The 22,474-nt window shown below is 44.4% G+C and overlaps 1 protein-coding gene and 1 long non-coding RNA gene across 4 annotated transcripts; one reads left to right on the top strand and one right to left on the bottom strand.

The window, feature by feature from the left end:
• The first annotated feature begins 2,859 nt into the window (after positions 1-2,859).
• On the top strand, positions 2,860-17,822 carry LOC143657271 (uncharacterized). 2 transcript variants are annotated; one of them, XR_013162785.1, is made up of 3 exons: positions 2,860-2,942; positions 15,056-15,167; positions 17,529-17,822. It is a non-coding gene; the product is annotated as an uncharacterized LOC143657271 (long non-coding RNA). The 2 variants fall into 2 exon arrangements; XR_013162786.1 differs by lacking the exon at positions 17,529-17,822 and adding an exon at positions 15,538-15,802.
• On the bottom strand, positions 7,317-20,302 carry CSPG5 (chondroitin sulfate proteoglycan 5). Of its 2 annotated transcripts, XM_077129475.1 has the most exons (6): positions 19,717-19,888; positions 18,391-19,504; positions 15,500-15,688; positions 13,491-13,566; positions 7,671-7,802; positions 7,317-7,489 (listed from the first exon to the last, which is right to left on the bottom strand). In XM_077129475.1, the coding sequence occupies exons 1-6, from the start codon at positions 19,727-19,729 to the stop codon at positions 7,454-7,456; spliced, it is 1,560 nt and encodes a 519-aa protein (XP_076985590.1). In that variant the 5' UTR covers positions 19,730-19,888; the 3' UTR covers positions 7,317-7,453. The 2 variants fall into 2 exon arrangements, with proteins under 2 accessions (XP_076985590.1, XP_076985589.1); XM_077129474.1 differs by lacking the exon at positions 19,717-19,888 and adding an exon at positions 20,197-20,302 and having other exon boundaries at positions 7,317-7,802.
• Positions 20,303-22,474: the final 2,172 nt, after the last annotated feature.

Here is a 22,474-nt window from a genome sequence, read left to right as displayed (position 1 = left end):
GCTGTTTAGTGATACATCCTTTTTCATTCTTGATCATTATGTAATGTGTCTTTTCTCTTTGTTTTTCCTGATCAGTCTGACTAGAAGTTATACATTTTAATCTTTTCAAAGAACTAGTTTTGGTTTCATTCATTTTCTCTATGTTGTTTTCTGGTTTTCTATATTAATGGTTTCTGTACTTTTATTTATTATTTTCCTCATCCTGCTTGTTTTGGGTTTCTTTTTTTCCAGTTTGAGGTGGAAGCTTAGATCTTTGATTTTAAGTATTTTTCTAATAAAAGCATTTAATGAAGCAAATTTCCCTCTAAGCACTGGTTTAGTTGTATTCCACAAGTTTTGATCTGATGTATTTTCATTTTAATTCAATTAAAAATATTTTCTATTTCCATTGTGACTTATTCTATGAATCTTGGGTCAAAACGTGCTGTTCAATTTCCAAATGCTTGAAGTGAGGGTTTCCACCTATCTTTGTTAAATTGATTTCTAGTTTAATTCTACTATAATCAGAGAATATGCAGTGTAATGTTTCAAATTCTATTTTTGGAATTTACTTTATGGCTCAGAATATCATCTATTTTGATTAATATTCTATGAGCTCTTGAAAATAATGTGCATTCTCCTGCTGTTGCAGGGATGTTCTATAATGATCAATTAGATCAAGCTGGTTGATAGTGTTGTTCACGTCTTCTAAATCTTTACTGATTTTGGTTTTCTTGTACTGAGGGAGGCCTGTTGACAACTCCAACTGTATCTATTTCTCCTTTAATTTCAATCACTTTTTGCTTTAGGTATTTTGAAGTTCTGTCATGAGTTGCATATACTTTAAGAATTGTTGTGTCTTCTTCATGAACTGATCTCTTTATCATTATGTAATGTTTCTCATTATTTCTGTAATATTCCTTGTTTTGAAGTTTGTTTTGTCTATTATTAATGCAAAGGAATTTTTCATCTCTGATTTTGTGGTAGATTTTTGCTATTATTTCTAGCATTTTCATGACTACTTTTTGTAGTTTCCATCACTCAAATTTCCCATCAGTTTATGTATATTGTTCATCTTTTCCACTAAATTCTTTAACATATTAATTATAGTTATTTTTAAGTCTCTGTCTGAGCCATCGTCTGGGTCATCTCTGGTCTGGTTGTTTCGATCTCTTTACTTCTAGACAGTGGGTTGTTTTTCTTGTCTTTTTTGATTCTCATGAATTTTGTATGAATGGCAGATACCGCATGTAAAAGAACAGGAAAGACTTAGCTAAGTAATATTTATGCCCAGGATGGACATGTCTCATTTTTTCTATTAGGCTATTAGTGTAAAGGATTGAGTCAATCAAATTAGTAGCAGAACTGAGTTGTTGCTATAATTCTTCCAACGGTGATTTGTTTGAGGCCTAAATGATGGAGTGTTTTTCTCAGTATTTCTGTTCTGCACTCCACTTTCAGCAGGACCTTTGATGCCTTAGCCACAGATAAGGATAGTCTCTCTATATGGTTTTTCTCTTCCCTCAACTGTAAACTGCTGCTGCTTTTTAGTCAGGGTAAGGCCCTGTGGTGGGGGTCTTAGGCAGACACTGAGTCTCAGAGTGAGGCTTTCTTACATTTCTTGCTCTCTCCTTCCTTGGGACTCAAACTCTTATTTGTATCTGTATGGAGAATCAGTTAGGAGAATGTTTTTAAATCCTCCCTCAATTGTAGCAGAACTCTAGTTTGTATCATTTCAGGGTTCTGAGTCCAAGCAGGTTTCCTGCCCCTTTCCCGGGGGCATGTGGTTGTTTCACTCTTCTCTCAATATACTTGTACTTGGAGCTGATGGTAGATGAGATTGCTACCTATTTTAGTTTCCTAGGCTACTTAAGCAAATACCATGAAATGAGACAGGTTAAACAATGGGAATTTATTCACTCCTGGTTTTGAGGCCAGGAAAATGTCCAAATGAAGGCATCATCAAGGCGATGCTTCCTGCCCAAGGACTGTGGAGTTCTGGGGCTGGCTGCTGGTGAACCTGGACTCCTTAGGTTGTCACATGGCAAGGCACGTGGCAGCATCCTCTGGTCTTGTCCTTCTCTTCTGGCTTCCATTTCATCTTCTTGCTTCTTGTGCTTTCTCCCTGTCTGAATTTCATTCTCTTGTAAATTAATAGGATTAAGATCCATCCTGATTGAGGTGGGGCACACCTTAACTGTAGTAACCTCATACTTTCAGTGGGTTCACACCCACAAGAATGGATTAGACTTAAGAACATGTTTTTCTGGGGGACATACAGCTGCCCCTCTATCAACAGTTATTTGGTACAAGGCTTCTAGGCAGGAAGAGGTTTCCTGACCCACTTACAGAGGCAAATGGTTTTGCTTCTTCATCTCCCCCAGAGGCAGTTGATTTTTCTTGGAGCAAGAGCGTTTCCTACTCTTCTGTTAGCACTTTAAGGCTTTTGCTTCAAATGATAGAATAATCTGGTAAGTGGGAAGTACTTTTCTCTTGTGCACCACTGGTGGGGGTGCCCTCAGGTCTTATGCCCTCCCTGTAGTTTTTCTTCTGAGCAGCCAATAAAGAGTTTGTGGAAAAGAGCTTGTGGATAGCTATAGACTTCGTTTGAGTCTGGAGCTCCCAGGGATTCTGAACTGTCATACTAGCTCACACTGAGCCTTTAGGAATTTGGCACTTAAGTTCTCTTCTTCCTTGCTTTTATGATATTAACTCTTCTTCATGGGGTCTTCCATAGATAAAACATTTTGTGTGTTCTATCTCTCTTTGAAGGGTCTTGTTACCCTTTGGAATTCCATGTATTTGGTTGCCTGGCAACCTCAGATCTCTGATGGGTTCAAGAACTTGTGATTTTCTAGGTTATATGACTTTTTTCTTGTTGTTAGGGTGGGAATTAGGCCTAAGAGTCACCCCCAGAGAACCTCTTTTGTTGTTCAGATGTGGCCTATCTCTCAGCCAACACGGTAAGCAAACTCACTGCCCTCCCTGTCTCTACGTGGGACATGACTCCCAGGAGTGTAAACCTCCTTGGCAACATGGGACAGAAATCCTAGAATGAGCTGGGATTTCCTAGAATGAAGTGGACTCAGCATCAAGGGATTGAGAAAACCTTCTCAACTGAAAGGGGAAAGAGAGAAATGAGACAAAATAAAGTGTCAGTGCCCGAGAGATTTCAAATAGAGTTGAGAGGTTATCCTGGAGGTTATTCTTATGCATTATATAGATGACCCCTTTTTAGTTTAAGGTGTATTCAAGACGTTAGAGGGAAGTGCCTGAAATTGTAGAGGGAAGTAGCCATGTTTCTTTAAGATGATTGTATAATGATACAGCTTTCACAAAGTGACTGTAGGATAGTGAAAACCTTGTTCTGATGCTCCTTTTATCTATGGTATGGACAGATGAGTAAAAAATATGGATTAAAAATAAATTAATAAGGGGAACAAATGTTAAATTGAGTAGAGGGAAATACTAGTGGTCAATGAGAGGGAGGGGTAAGTGGTATGTATGTATGAGCTTTTTCTTTTTATTTCTTTTTCTGGAGTAATGTAAATGTTCTGAGAAATGATCATGGTGATGAATATACAACTATATGATGATTTTGTGAGCTACGGATTGCACACCAAGTATGGAATGTTCATACATTAAGAATGTTCGCGTTGTATGTTGATCGATTTTATTAATAAAAATTAAAAAAAAGAATAATGTTATAACCATAAAGGAAGACTGATAAATTTGACTACATTAAAATTAACTTTACTGTTAACTTAATTAACATTATAAGCATGAAATTTCAAGTCACGGGATGGTAAATATTTGCAACAGATATCACCAATAAAGGGCTCATAAACAAGACAGTAAAAAAAATGCCCAGAAAAATATAATCTAATAGAAAAATGGGCTAAAGTGTTAATAAACACATGAAAAAGTGCTCGATCTCATTGGTAATCAGGGAGATGTAAATTAAAATCACAGTTACATACCAGTATGTGCATATAAGAAGGGTTAAAATTGAAAAAGTTTGAGAATATAAAGTGCTGACAAGGATGTGGAGCAACATCAGCAGCTGTTGGGGGGAATTTTTCATTGATAAACTACTTTTGACATTATGTTGTAAAGATTAATATAGGTTACATTCCATCCTAGCAATTCTGCTCCTTGGTATATACCTCAGAATTGAACACACCAGGAAGCTTCAGGAAGGGATTCTGATTGACACATTATTCTTTTAGCTTTAATAAACTTGTGGCCAGAATACTCTTAAATCTGGCTGTCCATTTGATGTCTTAGAGCTAGTTTGTATATCTTTGCTCACATCCACTGTGTGTAATTTCTTAAGTTATAAGTTCAGGGGACAATATTTTTTCCAAGTTTGCTTTAGTGGAGTCTCTCACTCTTTTCGCCAAATGTCTCACATGCTTGTAATGAGCTCCTGGGCTGTAGAGAGAGCCTCTGCTATAGTACTCAGCAGTTGTGGTGTACAGACATTTCATTGTTTACTTGACCGATAAAGCTGGTACTGCCCCTTTCCTTGAGTATGTGTTTGTACAGTTTCTACCACTTCTCAGATATTTCCACATATATTACCTTCTATGGACTTCATGACACTGGAAAATAAACTGCACAAGGCAGAGATTTTTGGTCCATTTTGTTCATTTCTGTATCTCTGATACCTAGATAGTCCTTTGCAAAGGTAAGGATTTTACAGATGAAGAACCTTAAGTACGGAGAGATCATTTTGCTCCTTAATGGAGAGGTCTCCTAACTCTGAGCCTACTGTTCAGGGCTACTTTTCAGAGCTTAGGCTAATCTTTTCACTTTTATAGATTACAGGGGAAAAAGACAAGGAACCGTTATTACAGTACTTAAAGTACGGTGTGATGTGGGGAAAGAGTACTGAAATAGAAGTTTAAAGACTAAGTTTGAATACTGTCACTGTTGCTTTCTGGTCCTAAGACCATATCTTCATGGTTCTGATGAGCATGTGAGGAGATCATGGATACGAATGTATGTTGCAAATTGCAAGGCATGGTATATGTGTAAAGGTTATGTCTTACATAAACAGATGGATCAGCATGGCACATACACTTCTCCTAAATGAAATAATCTCATCAGTGCTGAAAGGTTCCCCGATTTTTCCTCCATAATGCTTAAGATTCCCACATTTTCATTCTGTCCAAGAGTCCTAGGGAGCTGATGTGGGAATGCCCTAAGTGCTAGGCAGTCACTGGGGAGATGGGGGAAGAAATCTAACACAAGAACTGGGGGGTCCCCAGAGAGGATGCTGGCCAGCCCTATGGCTCACAGTCATCAAGGAGCACAAATACTTTGGCAGGAAAGAGAACTAGCCACAGACAGAAATCAGCATGTCCTATTCCAACACTTCAGCCCCTGCTTTGGGTCAAAGATTTGGCAACATTTGGTAACTATTCAAGGGCTGCTACTGTATCCTATTCCCCTTCCCATCAGGGTTTTCTTATTCGTCCCGCCTGTGCTGTGAAAGTGGGATAGAGCCAAGGGCTTTGATAAGCATTTCATAATGCTATTTGTGGGGAAAACAAACAAAGCAGAAAATTAACAGTCCCTTAAATCTGGATGAGGACTTAGAATGTACAAAGTGCTTCCTTGTGAAAGAAGCCAAGGGCGGCCTATCCAGGAAAGATGGGTTCTCTAATTCAGAGTACAGGAGGTTCCAAGTAGAACAATGCCAAAATCCCAAAAGTGGATAAGAGTCAGATCAGAAAGCCATAACACACATAAGCCTATAATCCAGCATCCCTATATGCAGCCCTATCCAATAGCAAAAGAGCAGACTGAGCTCACGGTACCAGCGGAACACCACCTGGGCACGAGTCCCAAGGTGAAAACAGAACTTCTGCTGTCAGTAAATGGGAGACTAGGTAAACAGGACAAACCCTTCCACAAAGCACAATAAAAAGGGTGTAAAACATCTGAAAAGCATCGAAGAGCAAACATTAGATACTAGGCTGACATTCCGGAGAGGACAGGAATACAGGCAGGTGAGCTCAGCATTCGGGGTCACTTTTGCCCTGGAAGCATTTGCTCATTTGGAAGAGGTGGCTGAGAGAATGAGTTCTGTTTCTGAAAGTTTTACATGGCTGGGGGTTGGGGAGAAGCTGAAGTTCAGGGCCCACCAAAAGTAGCACACTGGTAAACCACGGCCTGCTTTAGTCTATAAAAACAAAGGATTGTTCCCTAGGGATAAGAGTGAACCAGAAGCAAAATCTGCCTTGCAAAGTCTAATGAGTCTGTGGCTTGGCTTTAGTGGCCCAGAAAATCTCCAACCATAAACCTGGATTAAGATAATGCTGGAATTCTATTGTCCCCAGGTGCCAGGCAGCAGCAAACAAAAACACTATTTAGAGGAAGAAGTCATCCTACTCCTCAAATTATTTCTGTAACCAATTTTTCAAATACAATGCCCAGGACAGAATAAAAATAAACCACATGAGGAGAGAGGCAGCAGGAATAGGAAAGAGAAACAGTCAGAGGGATTCCAGTTGTTGGAATTATTACAGACTGAACAGTGTCAAGAAGTTCTAGAAAACTTCCCCAATCCAAATAGTAAATTTGGCTATTGAAATCTTATCTTTTTCTTTTTCATTGATCCTCATTCTTTGCCAGATTGTTACAATTTCCATCAATTCTGACTTTGCTGCTATTTCCTGAGGTATCTTTTTAGGAAGTAAATCTGATTCTGCCTCTGTCCTGTGCTTAAATGGCATTCAAGCCTTCTCAGTCTGTTCTAAATCACCCTTTCCAGTCTCATCACTTGGGTTCCCTCCCTCTCACACAATTTCTAGTCATTCAGCGCTTAACTCCTTAGCTTTTTGAGTGTCCTCTCTCCACCTTGAATGTCCTCTTCTCCTCTATTATCCTGAAAAATGCCTCTTTATCCTTCAAAGTGAAATTTGAACCTCCTTTCCCTCAAGCATTTTTGAACTCTTAACTCCAACTCTCGTAGCTCTGTACAGACTTCTATTATAATACTGACACACTGTATTACAATTATTTGTTTATAAATCTGTCTCTTAAATAGGCTGCTAACTTCTTGAGATTAGGGTCTATTTTATTCATCTAGTATTCCCAGCATCTAACACAGTACCTGTCTCTGAGTAAATGTTAAATAAATATTTATGAGACAATGACACAACAATAGGTAATATAGACCATATTTGGGATTTCAAACATGTTTAAATATACATCTTCAATGAAAGTAAGAATTCAATTCAAGATGACAAGAATGGATAGGGAGTGGACACAAAGACATTAGGAAAATAGATAACTGTTTAAAAAGTTTTATTTCAAGAACTTTGTTTTTTACCAGTATTTCAAAAAAAGGTGGGTCAAAGTACAAAAAAAGTCAGTTGAATAACAGCATAAGTTTAGAAATCACAGCAGCAGAAGCAATGTACAGACAGCATAGACAGAACAATCCAATGTATGCAATTCCTGTTCAGGTTCTTTGCTTATTTTGTGTTTTTTCCCCCTCCTGTACAAAATACATCAAAGCATGCCATGAGATCAGAAAAAGAAAAGGAATTAACAAATGGTTACAAGAAATAGACTCTGTACAAGAGGAGATACTGTTTCTTCCCTGCCCCCCCACCCCCGCCCCCCATTTCCTCTCTTCTTGTTCTGCTTCAGGTTAAGTTATTCTGCAGACAGTTTACCTCCAGGTCAGCCTGGTCACCTTTACTACTCTCAAGTTTGGGTGACATGGAGTTCTGGATGTTAAATGACTCCTCCTCTTTCAGGCATGACTTGAGAGCTTCCTGGATTTTGTGGGGAGCACTCGGATCATCCTGGAAGAGGAAAAAGTTGGGGGCAGGAAAGGATACAATGGGTACAGCAATTGAACAAAAATCTCAGGTTTTTCCACCTGTTTTGAAGGAAGCATAACTGAAAAAGGAAAGAAAGCTCTAAGACTTTAATGAACAAATATAACTTGTTAGTAGCTACTTTTTAGGAAAGTCCCCTTAAAAGCAACAGCCAGATGTAGATGAAGATTTGCTAAGTAATGAGATGATGAATACCTGTAGTTTGGACCAGTCCAAGGTTATGTCTTGGAGAGAGATTGGGGATAAATAAGTCCCTTTTAATTCCTGTGGATGGGGTCTGCTCAGCCTGCCTGGCCTTTCCTTACTCTAGTTTTCCATCCTGTTTAACAGACAGGCCTTGATCAGGAAGCATGCGTTGTCAGTTCATGCAGTGGGATGCACATGGAGCTATGGTCTGGAGCAAAGCTCCTCTCCCTACAGCAAATATATATCTTCTGACTAGAGGCCAAATATGTATGAAATGTTCACCATCAGACATTTACTTGCCAAACACTAAAGAAGTATTTCCTCAATTCAACTGCTGTGCCTGAATGAATCCTGTAGTGTCACAATGGCCTACCATACCCTGTGTTAGATGGTATCCATGATATCCATATAGCTGGTTCACCACCCACTTCTGCTGTGTTCCCGTGCCCTTCTGCTAATCCATGTATGCAGCCTTCAGCCCTGTGACAAGCTCCTGAACCTGAATTGAATTTGCCTGTTAAAGATTTTCAGGAAATCCTCACTGGTACACAACCCTCCAAGTCTACATTCTGGGTATCTAGAGAACTTTTATGGAAACTCTTGCCTTCCCACTATTCTTTTTCTTTAGATGCACTTGAGAGGATTACACCCAATGAGATTTAACAGGCCTCATTTCTTTCTCTGGTGCCCTACATAGTTGTTATAAGTATTTAGAACAACTGCTGATCAAAAAGGTGATATAACCATGCAGGCAGATTCATGGGTGGCAAGAAGGGCACAGAATGTTCCTATCGATCAGCTAACTAAGACATTTCTTGCCTTAACCACTTCCAAAATTCAAGGTAATAATCAGCTCACAAGTAAGGACCAGAGCATTTTCCATAAAACTCTGCGAAATTCTTGTCCATGCCTGTTACTGAGCTTGGCCCATAACAGCACTAGGTTAGGGTAGTAACTGGTTGTGGAAAAAACAGGGAAAAGCTTCAGGTTTTCCATGATGCCTGTATTTTTAGGACACTAGGAGTACATATGGAAATTACAGTCATTTGCCCATTACTTCTAACATCAATGCTTTTTCAGAAGACCATCTTGAACAGAGTTAATAGAGTTAAAAAAAACTTCAGACACAATTTACAGGAGAAAATGAGAACACATATTCCTATTTCTAATGAAGTAAGAATTAGAAGAAACGAACTTCATACAGTAGTGAGCCAGACTGCATACAGCTTGTGTATGGTTTCCAAGGGCACATGATATTTTTAATTGCTGCTTGGAGAGATTCAGTAAAAAGCTTTTCAATGTGCATGCTGAGATGTAATGATCTCCATGATACATTAAGTAAAAAAAAAAAAAGTAAGGGGTAGAGTATATATATGTATATATAGCAAGATCCCATTTATGTTTAAAACATATATAGATGTATATGTGTGTGTACACACAACACACAAACGCACACATGTTTTATGAAGAGGGGTAAGGTAGAACTGCACTTTTTTTTTTTAACTTGGGCAGGCACTGGGAATCGAACCCAGGTCTCCAGCATGGCAGGTGAGAATTCTACCTGCTGAGCTACTGTCACACCGCCCTAGAACTGCACTTTTTATTTCATGCACTTCTGTATTATTTTGGAGGAGGATAATGAAACATAGGCTTGAAAGCTGGGCCATTAAAGATCCTGAGTAGGAGGGACTTTGAATCACAGCAAAACTTGGAGCAAGATACAAGGGCCTATATTCACCTCTCCTTACCAGGTTGCAATTGGCTTTTATGTTTTCTGAGATAACCTCTTCCTGACACACTAAAACACAGGAACATTCTCATAAGTGAAGAAAAGTGAGATACACCTGAGCACCAATGCTGTGGTAAGCTGAAGGCAGGGGTCCAAATTAAAACTGTTCCCTTGAGAGCTCATGGGGTTTGGATAAATGAGAAAACTGCCCCAGGGCCAAGGGATAGGAGAAGCATATTCTAAAAGTAAGGAGCACAGGTAAAGGTGAGGCAATGTCTAAACCAGCTAGAGCCCTCCCACCCTGTGTGCTTCCTCTAGAACTTGATCCTATCAATCCTAGGGTTGTCCCATCTGCCTTTGAATTGGAGGAAGTCCTGTGTCATGGGAAAGCTGGATCATCATCTGGCTTAAGTCCTAGGAACTACTGTGACTCCTTCAATCCAGGGTAGTCTGGGTTCAGGCCTAGACTATTTCTTGTCCAGATACAAACCTCTATCAGAGAGGGGGACAGGTGGTGCTTTACCAAGAACCTAGAAAGAACAGAGTCTGGAAACTAAGAAAGATTTGGATGGGAAAATAAAAGCACTAAGGGAATTCATGGAAAAGTCCTTGTAATAAACTGAAGTATGTGGGAAGGTCAGTCAAACTTTAGGAGGACCCAGATTATATCCGTAACATTCCCTCAGCACAGTTGTGAGAATTGACATGACAGTGCTCAGTGTGCGGGCAGTTCACCTGTGTGTTCCAGGTGAATTCATTCATGCGATGTACCTGGAGAATGTCCAGTTTCCCACACTTACCATTCCACCTGGAAAACTTGCAAACCTCCACAACAGAGGCTGAGGAGCCACAGGCCTTTCCCTTTCCTCCTGATGCTCCTTTTAGATATATGTTGCTCAGATACGCAAAAGACTTACACACAGACTCAGACAATTGCCCATCAGCTACAGTTTCTCACATCAGTCCCAGGGGGCCATGAGGGGCAGTGCAAGGTGAATGGAGGGTAGAGGAGAGAGAAGGGAAGTGCCACTGACACATATACCAGCAACAAATCCCTCCCCCACCACAGACCCAGAGCAGCAGATTTTTTTTGTTTGAAATCTTTTCAGAGTGTGGCTTGTAGAGATTATTAGAACTGGGCAGGAAAATGGCCTACTCAATCTACTTTACCTTTGTAAAAGAAATAATCCCTCTATTAAGATAAATAGAACTCTCCAAAATTTTAGGAAACACCAATTCCAGCAAATAAGTGTAAGGGCTAAAGGCAGAGGGATGAGGAGAGGAGAGACTAAACTAGCAGGCCTAATTCTGATGCCTCTAGTGTCAATTCCCAGTTTACCCTCAAGTTTTTTTCACTTTCATCCTGCTGTTGACACCCCTTATAAGCAATGTGTTGGCTATAGCAATAGATGGGGCTTTACCTTACGATAAAATGGCAACCATCTTAATAATCAATGCCCAGAAGATCTTGAATACCTCAGTGGAGAAAATTAGAGATGAATTTAGAAAATCTACCAGTATACTCCCTGCTGAATAGGAAAGTCACTCCTTCACATGCTCAGTGCTTTTGCAGAGAGAAGAGGATTTCTTCTCTTTGGGCACAACCCAAGGGAAGGATATCAGCTGAAAACAACCCTTGAGATCCAAGGTGATCCAGAGGAGACCACCACAGCCTCATCTTGCACATCCCTGAGGGATCTCCAAATGCTGTCTGAGCCAATCTGAAAGCCCCTTCTCAAGGCAATGGCCACCATGGCTGACTACCTCCTCTCCACTCTGTTTTCAAGGCTTGCTGTATTCTGAACTCAGGGTGAGTGGTAGCCCTCATGTACAGCCCAGAACAGGACATTTTCATGTGGGCTCATGCAACCCAGCCCTCCAAGAGGAGTTATATTTCCTTTCCCTCCCTCTTGGTGAAGAGGAGAGATGTCCATGACTGTGGTAGGGATGTCTGAACAGAAATGCTTGGGTCAGAAACCTTCCTATAGTCCCTTGTGCTCTGTCAGGCAGAGAGGGAGGAAGACAATCCATGGGTGATGACTATACTGATTGGAGGAACCACTTGACTGGTCAGATCTGCTGCTAGATGGTAGATCAGATGGTGAGATCAAGAAACCCTGTAATAGGTCAGCATTCACTAATATTCAGTAAATGATGACTGAATGCCTGTTACTGCAAGGGGCTAGGTAAGGTAGAGATGGAGAGAACCAAGATGAGCAATACTCTGTCCTGCCCTCAAGGTGCTTATGTGTATTGATTAATGTGGCTATCTTAAAGTTTGTAGGACATCTAGTTTCTTTGGTTATTATGTCCATCTTAAACTTGATGCATACCAAGTGAAATAATATCCCTTTCTACCCTTTATATCAAAGGATAGAGATTTATCCTAAATTTACCTCTTCATTTCATATTCAAATTGAGTCCTTTACTCCTCCCTGACCAGGGCAAATTTACGTTCTCTAGGATTTGGTAAACAAGGCCACATTTACTATAAATCTCTTTCCTTCCTTCTAGGATAATTATAAAATGAAGTTTCTCCATCTATAAAATGAGCACAATGGTCTAGATCTGTGCTGTCCAATATGGTAGCACTAGCTACACTGCAAGAGTTCAAAGGCACATGTACCTAGTAGCTGTGATGGCAGACAGTACAGATACAGAACATTTCTATTTCACAGAAAGTTCCACGGACAGCCCTGGTCTAGATTAAGATCCCTACAAGCTTTGATACCCTATGGTCATTATTTCAAAAAACTTCAAAATTTCCTCTTAAATGCCATTGTTTCAGTGTAAAGAGTCTTAGTTTAGCTTTCTTACCTGTATAATAATATATTTATCTTGAGGTATGGTGGTTGAATCATGAAGAATTCTTGGATTTAGATGTGACATGATTTGGGACTTGGGTGGTTTATGCTTTCTTTTTGAAATTCTTTCTGATGGTAACTGAGAGAGAATATTTTACTTATAAAGTCTAGATGAAGCTGAAACCTCAGCAGCAGCTGCTCTAACTTAGGTGGTCCCATGCTCCTCCCCTTTCTGTACACCCCTACTCATAGTTTACAGGCAATACACACTAGGTTAGGGTCTTCAGAAAATCATCTATTGGGAGTCTCAGTTGGGTCTCAACTGATATTCCTGAGCCCACTGTCCTAAGAAAAGAATGTGGCTTTTTACCCCTAGGCCTGTGACTTGATTGTTTCACCAGTGTTTTGTGCTCGCTTCAGTCTCTAACCAGTTGTGTACAAGCCTGCCAGTTTTAACGGTCGTTAAACAGGGCCAAAGACCTAGAGGTTCTATTCCAATCATGCTAGGGAGCAATGACCATTTGCTTCCTTGACCTCTAAGAAATTCCCCACCAATGAAAGCAGCGACTTTCTCTTTCATATGAGAAGTAGAAAGACAATAATCAGACTTATAAAGTCTAGATGAAGCTGAAACTCATGAGTCATCCTAGAAAAAGATTTTCTCCACTACCTATAACTCTGGTTGCCAAGGAAGTGGTACATCATTGTGCCTTTATTCCCCCGTTCACTACTCAACCTGTTACCCTGAGCTGATCTCCAGAATTCTGATGGGTGGTTCCACACTCTGAAATAGACCAGGCAAAGGCAGGAGGCTGAAGCATGCATAAGGGAGATGTGAAGAAGACAAGTTACCTGACAGATAACGTTATCATAGTGAGCCAAGGCACGGGCATGGGGGGAGGAGGTACGGGGAGTGTCGCAAAGTTTCCTTACATTTGGGTGAGAGCCCTCAGCAATGGTAGAGAGGGAGAAGTTATCGTTGTGGAGCTCAGATGGGGTCCGGAATTTGCTGATCAGGGCAGAAGAGAGAAGGAAAAATGTAAGTGAAATAATCACAGCAAAGTTTGACAATAGTACTAATAATTTCTCAGCTTTGTGGGTCAAATACTGTATTTTATCAAATGCCATGGATTGCAATAAGATGCATCACTATTTAATGTACCATTAAGGAAAAAAATTTCTGCCACTTAACCATGAGCTAATACTCTGCTATCACCTAGAGTTTTTATTTTATATTTGAAACAGCTCATTTAGACTTTAGATAAATAGCTGACAACAATATGAACAGTTATGACCATGTTTGTGCATGCCAGCCAACGACAACTACAAGATGACTACCATCTGGTCAAAAGGGAATATAAGATGCCAGTGACTGTAAGACACAATCCAATTTCAGAGATGTTAATAGTGAAAAAAAAATTGTGTATTTTAGAATCAATAAATTGCCATAGTATCCGCAATGCATTAAACATGTGTAGCATTATCATAACCAGACTCAGGCAAAACAAACAAACAGTATTCAGAGAAAAACAAGGAAGGCAGCATTTCCTTCTGAAGGAATGCAGGAATCATGCTGTGTGTAAAACACATAGATGACTAGAGGAGGGAGGCCTAGAACCAGGCCTGTCCCTGGCCACAGCTCTCACTTCTTTACTCTCCTAGCAGTTTCTTCTTTCTCTCCCCCACCCTCAGCAGTAGCTGCTCTAATTTAGGTGGTCCCATGCTCCTCCCCTTTCTATACACCCCTACTCACCCACCCCCTTCATGTAGACATTATGAGCCAAGGGTCTTGGCTTGTGCCTCTCTGGAGTGATCATGTGCTCAGATACAGGCCCTGCCTCAATGCACAGGCACAATGGAGAGGTCTTTTCATCCCCATGACCGTTAGCTAAAAAGCTGCAGAGAGCTGCCAGCATCTGTACATTGCATGAATCTACCCAGCAAAGGAGCAACAGATGGCGTTTTGTCCTTTTCCCAGGACCCAGGGGAATCTTTAGTCACATTCTCTGGAGGGAGTCTCAGGTCAGGGGGAGAAAATGAATGGGACAACAGGTTAGGAGGAAGGTGGGGGCAATTCTGCATAAATTTTTTCTTGGGTTCCCTTGGAAGCTGAGCACCAATCTCCTCCTTTTGTGACTCCTGTGACACTTCAGCACTTTTATTTTGCTTACTGATAAGAGTGACTCTCTCTTAGTGTATAAAGTACATTTGAGTGTTCAAGGCATGGACTTAAAGGGTAAATGCATTTTGATTCTCACATATAGACAATAGTCACTGCTGTGTTAAGGGGTGAGCTAAATTCAGATTCTACAATCCCCGTGTGGAACTTAAAATCCACAGTAGAGTAAGTGAACCCTAACCCTCCACCAAATTCTACTCAGAAGAGATGAAGAGGATTTCCTTAAGTTTTTACACTTCTTTTTAGACCAAAGTTTGATAAGATTTTTAAAAAATAATGCATGGTGATGCTAAACCTTTCTTCTTCAATATTCATTGAGGAGACAGCAGTTTTGAGGGAGATGGAATTACTTCATGCTGATTTATGAGCGGAATCCTCACACCAGCCACTGACTATTTAAGACCAAAGGAGCAGCAGCAGTCAGGCAAAAGGTAGAGAGGATTGAGCACAGCAATTTACTCGGGGATTAGAGCTGGAGGTTGCAACTCAGGTTGCCTTTTCTTTAAGCACTCTTCATCCAGGGGTTGGGAGTATTGCTGGTTACCTGCGGTGTACCACAGGGACATAGCCTCTCCTGCAATTCCAGCATATTTCATGTTGGAATGGATAAGCTTAGTGAAATCTGTGGCATGAAAAACAGCTCAGAATGAAAAGCAGGTGCCAGAGACCCTCATGATAATGTCCCTGGCTCAGATGGATGGCACAGCAGGGTCAGGGGATCAGAGCACCTCCTGATGAGTGAAACTAGGTGACACAGACTTACTTGGTCCTGCGCAGCTTGGTATTCTCTGTCTTAAGCAGATAGAGCTTCTTGGCAAAAAATACTGTCATCATGAAGAGCAGGAGCAGTACGAGGGCGGCTGAGCCAATGGCCACGCACATCACTTGGAAGTCGGTGATGATGGACTCACAGCGCATCCCCTTGTGCCAGATGTAGTCCTGCGTGTTGCACCTGCAGCAGGGACAGGGTGAGATTGAGGTGGCGGAGCAGGCAGATACAGCCACAGCAAGGGCCTGGTCCCTGACCCCACTGCTTGACTCAATTAAAAATAAAACAACAACTTATCTCAACAGTCCGTTCCTATGACCATCTAGAAGAATTGTAATGCTTCATGTCTGCACATCCATTAGAGTTGATATTCTTGCTCCATCTTTACAATCACCCTATAAAGTGGTCTAGGCAGCTCTGAGATCTATGATAAAAATGAGGTAACCCAGGTGCTGAGAAACTGAGTGGATTGGTCAAAGTCATATGAGTGCTAAGTGATTGAGGAGGGATGGGAATCCTGTCCACCTCACAGTCTCAATAAGGACAACTGTAGGATTCTCTCAGGCCCCTTCTGGGCTCTGGGTGAAAGAAAGATGAAAAACAAGATGAATAGGAGGTACGGCTGCAAAGTACTAAGGTATGCTTTACACATTTTGTAAACCTATCTTGTTGCTTTTCAGTTCCATCTTAGTTCACATGGCTAACCAGACACTGAAAAATAAGGAAATGACAGACAAGGACAAACACAAAGATGGATTATATTCACCCCAAAGTCCTGCACCTAAAGCTTCCTATCCTATGACCATGAGAAATGTCATGCAGTGAGAATTCTCATGAAATGAAAATCACCCCTCTGGGTGGGTTTTAGTCCTTTTGTTGAGTGACTTTCTCCTGCCCTTGGGGACATTCCCAGGCTCCAACTCTTCCAATGACATTGCTGTTTCCATGGGAACCAGGCTGCTTCAAAGAGGAAAGATGCGGAAGGATACAGAGGCAGGCAAAGGACAGAGGACATGAACCTCAGGGTGAATGACAGTCAAGAGAAAGGGGTCTAAAAACAGGGAGATTGTACATGAGAGAATTGGTTACACTACATACAGCATTGTGTGGGGAGGTTTGGCTAGCAAGGCATTCCTCATTCTTTTCCAAATGCAACTCGGCTGTCAAGGGAAGGCTATCTGTTTGAGAATGCCAGGGAATGCAGATCCCTCTAACCCACTGTTCTAGAGAAGTTCCACCACAGCTATGATCGTTTCCCTGCAGTGGGTCAGGGTGACAGAGACAAAGGCATGCTGCAGTCTGCAACTAGAGGCTCAGCAGTCTCCTGTGAGTGGAATGCAAAACAGTTCTCTAGTCACAGCCGGGCCTGGGTATACACAGCCAGAAGAATTTCTGGTGGGGAGGCCCTTGTTTGATCCTTGGATGCAAGCTGAGCAAGGGGGAATTGCAGTAGATTTGTGGAGGAGCCCTTTGGAGACAGTGACAGACATACTAGTGGACCCGGGGTCAGTAAAGTCATGTAGCTTGTGAAGAGGACTATTTTACTCTTCTACTTGGGAATCCCCTGAGAACTCCAGGAGGTTCTGGAGTTTATAGTTCTCCAGAGGTAGCAATGGCTCTAAATTTCTTTTTCTTATGGGGAACTCACTTTAAAGTGAAAATTCCAGGTCTCCAATAGGATTAAAGATGATGTTGCACAGATATTTCACAGCTCCTAGGCTAAAATCATCACTATAATACCTCAAACTAAAGTTTGAAGAGCAAAATTATGGGGTTTCCTGATATATTTCTGGTAATCCTTAATCAACTGGTAAGATTCTTATTGCCATGAATTCCTGATTATATTCCCTCTTCTTGGCAATGGCTAGATGACTTCAACCAGAACCATGTCGTCACATCCTATATGTGCAATTCTACTGTCATGACTATTTATAGGAAATAACTTTATAGAAATGGTCTAGAACTCAAGTTTCAATGCCACGGGCGCAACATTCACTGTTTTTTACATGCTATTCTCCTACAGAACATCAAGACCTAAGGAACTTGAATTCTTCATATACCTCCAAAATAGAGCAAGACTGAAGTGATACTTAAAAAACACATTCCAGATAACAGAAATGCTCCTTATAGGACCACTGGAAACAAGCTTAGAAGAGACTTCTAGGGCTTGTAAAGGAGTGAGGCAAGGAAACCACCCTGATCATCCCTGACTTGTGATTCCTCCAAAATAAGCCAGTGAGCTATCCAGTAGATTAAATGGTTCACTGTTGAGGGCACTTACAAAGAGTGAAGGTGAATGGGGTAATTACCTGATGGGGCATGGGATAGTGGCTGCAGAACAAGTTCCTTGGGATACTAAACTCTCTGGGTCTTTAAAAAAACAGTTTAGGCTGGGGATTCCAAGGAAGACAAACGTCAAGGAGAGAGGAAAAGCCACCACCTAAGTTAAGAAAGTACAACAAATCTATACCACCAGGAAAGACTCAGCCCAATATTACCTACTGAGTGGCTGCTCTTCTGGGCCTGCCTCTGGGTGAGGTCTTCAATCTGACTTTTCACATGCCCGCCCCTGACACATTCCCCTCAGAAAGATCAGGCCCTCCTCCTGCCATATCATGAGTGTTCATATCAGGGAGTGTTCAGCAGCAGTTTTTCCTACAGAGTAGGTTTATGGGCCTACTCTCTTTTGGCTAGTACAACCAGAACTTTGTAAGTAATTCTGTAAAAGCTGTCTGAATGAACATTTCTTGACCTAGGAATCCTGTGACTGTACAGTCTTTTGGAACATGTGCCTGTCATATTCCCCTCTTAGCTGAGACTGCCTTACATACGCTCTTCAGGTGGTCTTTCAGAAGCCCCTATGCAGCTGCCTGCCACATTCTTACCTGCAGAAGGCCCCTATGTTCTCCACCAGGTAGCATTGGCCGCCATTGTGACAGTAGCTTGGAAAGAGGTCACACACTGATCGGCAGGAGCCGTTATGCCGAACAAAGCCACTGCGGCACTCAGTGCCATTCTCGCTTGGGGCCAGGTCCTTGCCTGGTTCTCCTGAGCCAGGCCTGAGAGCGATGCTGCTGCCAGGGACCATCCCCAGAGTATGCTGTGGGGGAACAGCGTGCCACCGATTGGTGGGCTGGCCTGCCATGGGCCCCAGGCCAGGCTTCTCAGTGAGCCCAAGAAGGTCATTTTCATCTTCCAAGTCTCCACCTCCCACTGCATCCTTATCATCCTCTTCTTCCTCCTCCTCTTCATCCAAATCATCATAGAATGAGGTGGTGGGATAGAAATCAGATTCGTCAAAGGGGGTGAAGTCATCATATAAGTCAAGCAGGCTCCAGGAAGGGGTCTCTCCACCTGGATCTGGATGGTGTTCTGAGGTTTCTGGTGACCCAGGGAAGCTCTCCAGGTCAGCCCCACGGCTCTCACCATCCAGTCCATCGAAGTAGTCAATGTCTAGTATATCTGAGGCTGGTTGGGGCTCTACTGTGCCCTGAAAGGGGTATGTTGGCTCTGGCCCATGAAGGCTGGGCATGCTGCCTCCCAGGTTCAGCCAAACCTCCACAGGGCTCTCTTTGGGTGCTTCAGGGCCAGGGCTTGGCTTGTCAACAGGGGTCAGAGAGAGTGGTTCGCTGGGTTCTGTGGCATTGGGGGTGGAGGGGAGCATTGATGACTGCCCGACGGCCTTGCTGGGAGCCGGGAGCGTCACAGGAAGGGCTTGGGTGTCGCCGCTGCCCATCTCTAAAGTCACTCCGCCAAGGCCGGGGTTGTTCGTCTCCAGCCAGGCGGTGTCCGTGACGGCGGCCGACGCCTCCAGCGCTTCCTCTGGCCCGACCCGGGAGCCCACGGCAGCCTGCTCTTCAGCGGGCTTTGGCCACGCGGTCTCTTCTTCTCCAGTCCCTGGCAGGCCGGCCTCTTCCCGCGTGTTGTTGGCGCGCGACTCCCACGTCAGGACGCTGTCCACCCGCTTCTCGGCTTCGACCGCACTGCCTGCCTCACGCACTGTGGGCAGGAGGGTGAGAAGTGGGGCGTCAGGGCGACGACGCGCGTGGAAGGGCCCTTGGGACCCGCCCCGCCCCAACTGCGCTCACCCATTCAGAGCAGGGCCGACCCTCATTCACCGCCTCAGTGTATTCGAGGCTACGTACCCATCTTTAAGCTGGTCCTGGGACCGCCCTCCCTCAGGCCAAGGAACACACCTGACCCCTTCTTACCTCGCAAAGGCATGCCCGCGCCTTACCCTGCCCCATCGTCTAAGAGGCCACGGCAGGGAGCTCCCAACTCAGGTCCCATTCTAAAGTCCTATCCTCAGGCTCCGCCCATAAGTTTCACCCTCAGGTTCTGCCCGAACCCCAGGCCACACCCTAAGCTCTCATCCTCAGGCTGTCTCCCCTCACCATCACCCTGGGGCTCCGCCCCATTTCCAGGCCCCGCCTCGAAGTCTCGCTCTCAAGCCCCGCCCCCAGTCCGCACCGCGGGCCGCATGCCCAGCTGCGGGCCGCCCCCTGCCGCTCTGCTACCCGCAAGTCTCCCACCTCCTCGTGCGCTCCTCCCCCAGCCCCGGCAGCTGGCAAAGCGCTGTCCCGCCCACTAGTCACAGCTCGCAGACTCCTCCCGTACGCGGTGTCTATGAGACCCCGGCCCGGGGATGGGGCGCAAGGGGCACTAGGGTCCCATTCGCGGTCAGTACCTACCCGGTGCGGCCTCGGCGGCGAGGACCAGAGTGGTCCTCAGAAGCAGAAGTAGCAGCAGCTGCAGCAGTTCCTGGCGCGGGCCCCCAGCGGCCCCGGCTCGGCCCATGGCGTGGCGCCCCGACCGCTGTCCGCCCAGCTGGCTGCCCCTCGGATCGCCTGGCCGCCGCGCCTCCCGCTAGTCCTGCGGCCGCCTCAGCCCGCGATGGGCAGCGCGAGGAGCCGCATGCCGCTGCCGCCGTCCGCCACTGTCCCCGGCGCCCCGCGCCTCCCCGCCTCCCGCGCTGCTGCCGCGCTCAGCACCGCCCCCGCCCCTCCCGCAGCGCCCTCCCCGCCGCACGTAGTGCTGACGCCGACCCCGCTCGGTCCGCCCGCGGTGGGGACAGACAGAACCCCCCCTCACTGGGAGCGGAGACAAACGGACCGAGTTACGCAGGGACAGGCGCTCAGCGCCATGTGTGGCATTAGCCGACAGGTGCACGAGCTGGGGACGGTGCGGGACTGGGCCGCGGTCCCGCCCTCCCCATGAGGGGCCGGCACAGATTCCCTCACTCGCAAGGAACCCACCCACCACGCGGCAAGGACGGAGGCGGGGACTTCGAGGGTCCAGATACCCGTTGCCTCCGGGCGGGGCTCGGAAAGGCCGTGGGGGCGGAAGCCCAAAACCCGGGTGTGGAAATGAGCCTCACGGTCTGCGCCAGCCGTGCGTTAGGTGCCGTTAAGGTGATCCGGGAGGTTTCCGGGTCTCCCGGGAGGCGGAGTAGGCGCTGGCAACGCCAGAGAAGGGGGCGAAGCAGATCGCCCAGGCTCTAATCGGATCAAACCTAATCCGTCTGCAGCCAAAGCCACCAGCTCATTTCTCGCCACCAGGAACCTACCAAGGATGCGGGGAACGAGACCCTCCCCGAAGTTGCGGCCGTTTCTCGTCTCTTCCTGGGTCATTTAATCCCGGCCCCTTCCTCCTTCCTCAGGGTAGGAGATAAATAAGTGGCATGTCCACGACTCCCCCACTGCCGCCCAAGTGTCCCTGGCCACCAAAGCACAGGTTCCCAGCAGCTTAGCTCACAGCTCAGGGACACGCGGGCACCACATCAGGCACTACCGTGGCCCAGAACGACGTCACCCCTGGACCCCTGCCTAGTGGAGTGGGCCTAGACACCTACCTGCTTATGCCCCAAAAGCGATTTGCTGAGACAGAATCCTTGGCTAGGGCCCTCGCATCTGGAAGCCCAGGGAACAGTCTTTTGAGGGCCCAGCTCCCCCGCCCCCTTTCACCTTTTAGTTTCCCTCTTGATGTATAATTGACACAAATAATGTTGATTTGGAGTCACAGCCCAAGGACACCAAACAGCTGTGGTATTTGAGAGATGTTCCCATTTATTCCCCTTGGAGAGCACATAGATGACCAAGTTAGAGATTCTGTCTCCTAGTTCCTCACACTGTCCCTGGAGAGCTTGACTTGGTTCACAGACTGTTTCTCACCGGAATTATTGCTGCAACCTATTAGTTTGAACTGGTGTTGTGTTCCATCCTTGCTTGCCTGTCCCATGCCTCCTTATCCCTATCGAGTTCCTATCACCTTCCTCTTTTTGAAGCTTTCTCATTCTGTTTCTTAATCTGCCTCCAATAATTCCCACTGTGCTGCAAGGCAGTTGAGTGCACGGCACCAGGCACAGAGGGAGACTAAATTAGTAACTTTCCCCCTCCACCACAGAACTGTGGGTCTGGAGATCCTACTAAGGGGCTGCCCTTCTGAGACTCTACCTGGCTTTATGCTGCCTCTGTGGACAGTAACACGCTAGTTTGAAATACTAAGCAGCGCTTTGCACTCCTGTTGGCCTAGAGGAACCAAATGCTTCCAACTCCATCTCTGCTTCCCTTATCTATAGCTTTATTCAACGTCTCCTTTTTTGCTCGTATATGCAAGTCTCTTTGTCATTTTGCTTCTCTCAGTTATCTCCTTTTGGGTGGTAGCTGTCAAGAATGGTGGGATGTGCTATCTACCTCCTCCTCCCCTTCCTAAGCCCATTTTGTGTGGAAAAGGAGTTTTATTGACAGGTACCTTGATGTCTGGAGCATTATAACCATTCCCACCCCTTTGTTAAAACTCAACCTTCTCCAGTTAAACTTTGTTTCTGATTTAAATATTTGATAACTATTTAAATATATTCTTTTAAATTCAACTTTTGAATTAAGTATAACAAGCATTTGGTGTTAAATAAATGTGAAAATTCTTCCTGTCTGTTGCCCCATTACCTTCTTCCCTTCCCTTGAGACAAAA

Source organism: Tamandua tetradactyla, chromosome 15 (assembly GCF_023851605.1).
Source record: "Tamandua tetradactyla isolate mTamTet1 chromosome 15, mTamTet1.pri, whole genome shotgun sequence".
Classification (NCBI taxonomy): Eukaryota; Metazoa; Chordata; class Mammalia; order Pilosa; family Myrmecophagidae; genus Tamandua; species Tamandua tetradactyla.
This window is presented reverse-complemented; position numbering and strand designations above follow the sequence as displayed.

Bases quoted from the DNA above. Each gene is read 5' to 3' on its own strand.
- CSPG5 (XM_077129474.1), bottom strand. From the start codon at position 20,302: ATGGGCCGAGCCGGGGCCGCTGGGGGCCCGCGCCAGGAACTGCTGCAG. The intron at 15,689-18,390 runs GTAAGAATGTGG...TCCCTGCTGCAG, and splicing joins AACATAGGGGCCTTCTGCAG to GTGCAACACGCAGGACTACA. The intron at 7,803-13,490 runs GTAAGGAAACTT...TTCCTCTTCCAG, and splicing joins CTGAGGGCTCTCACCCAAAT to GATGATCCGAGTGCTCCCCA.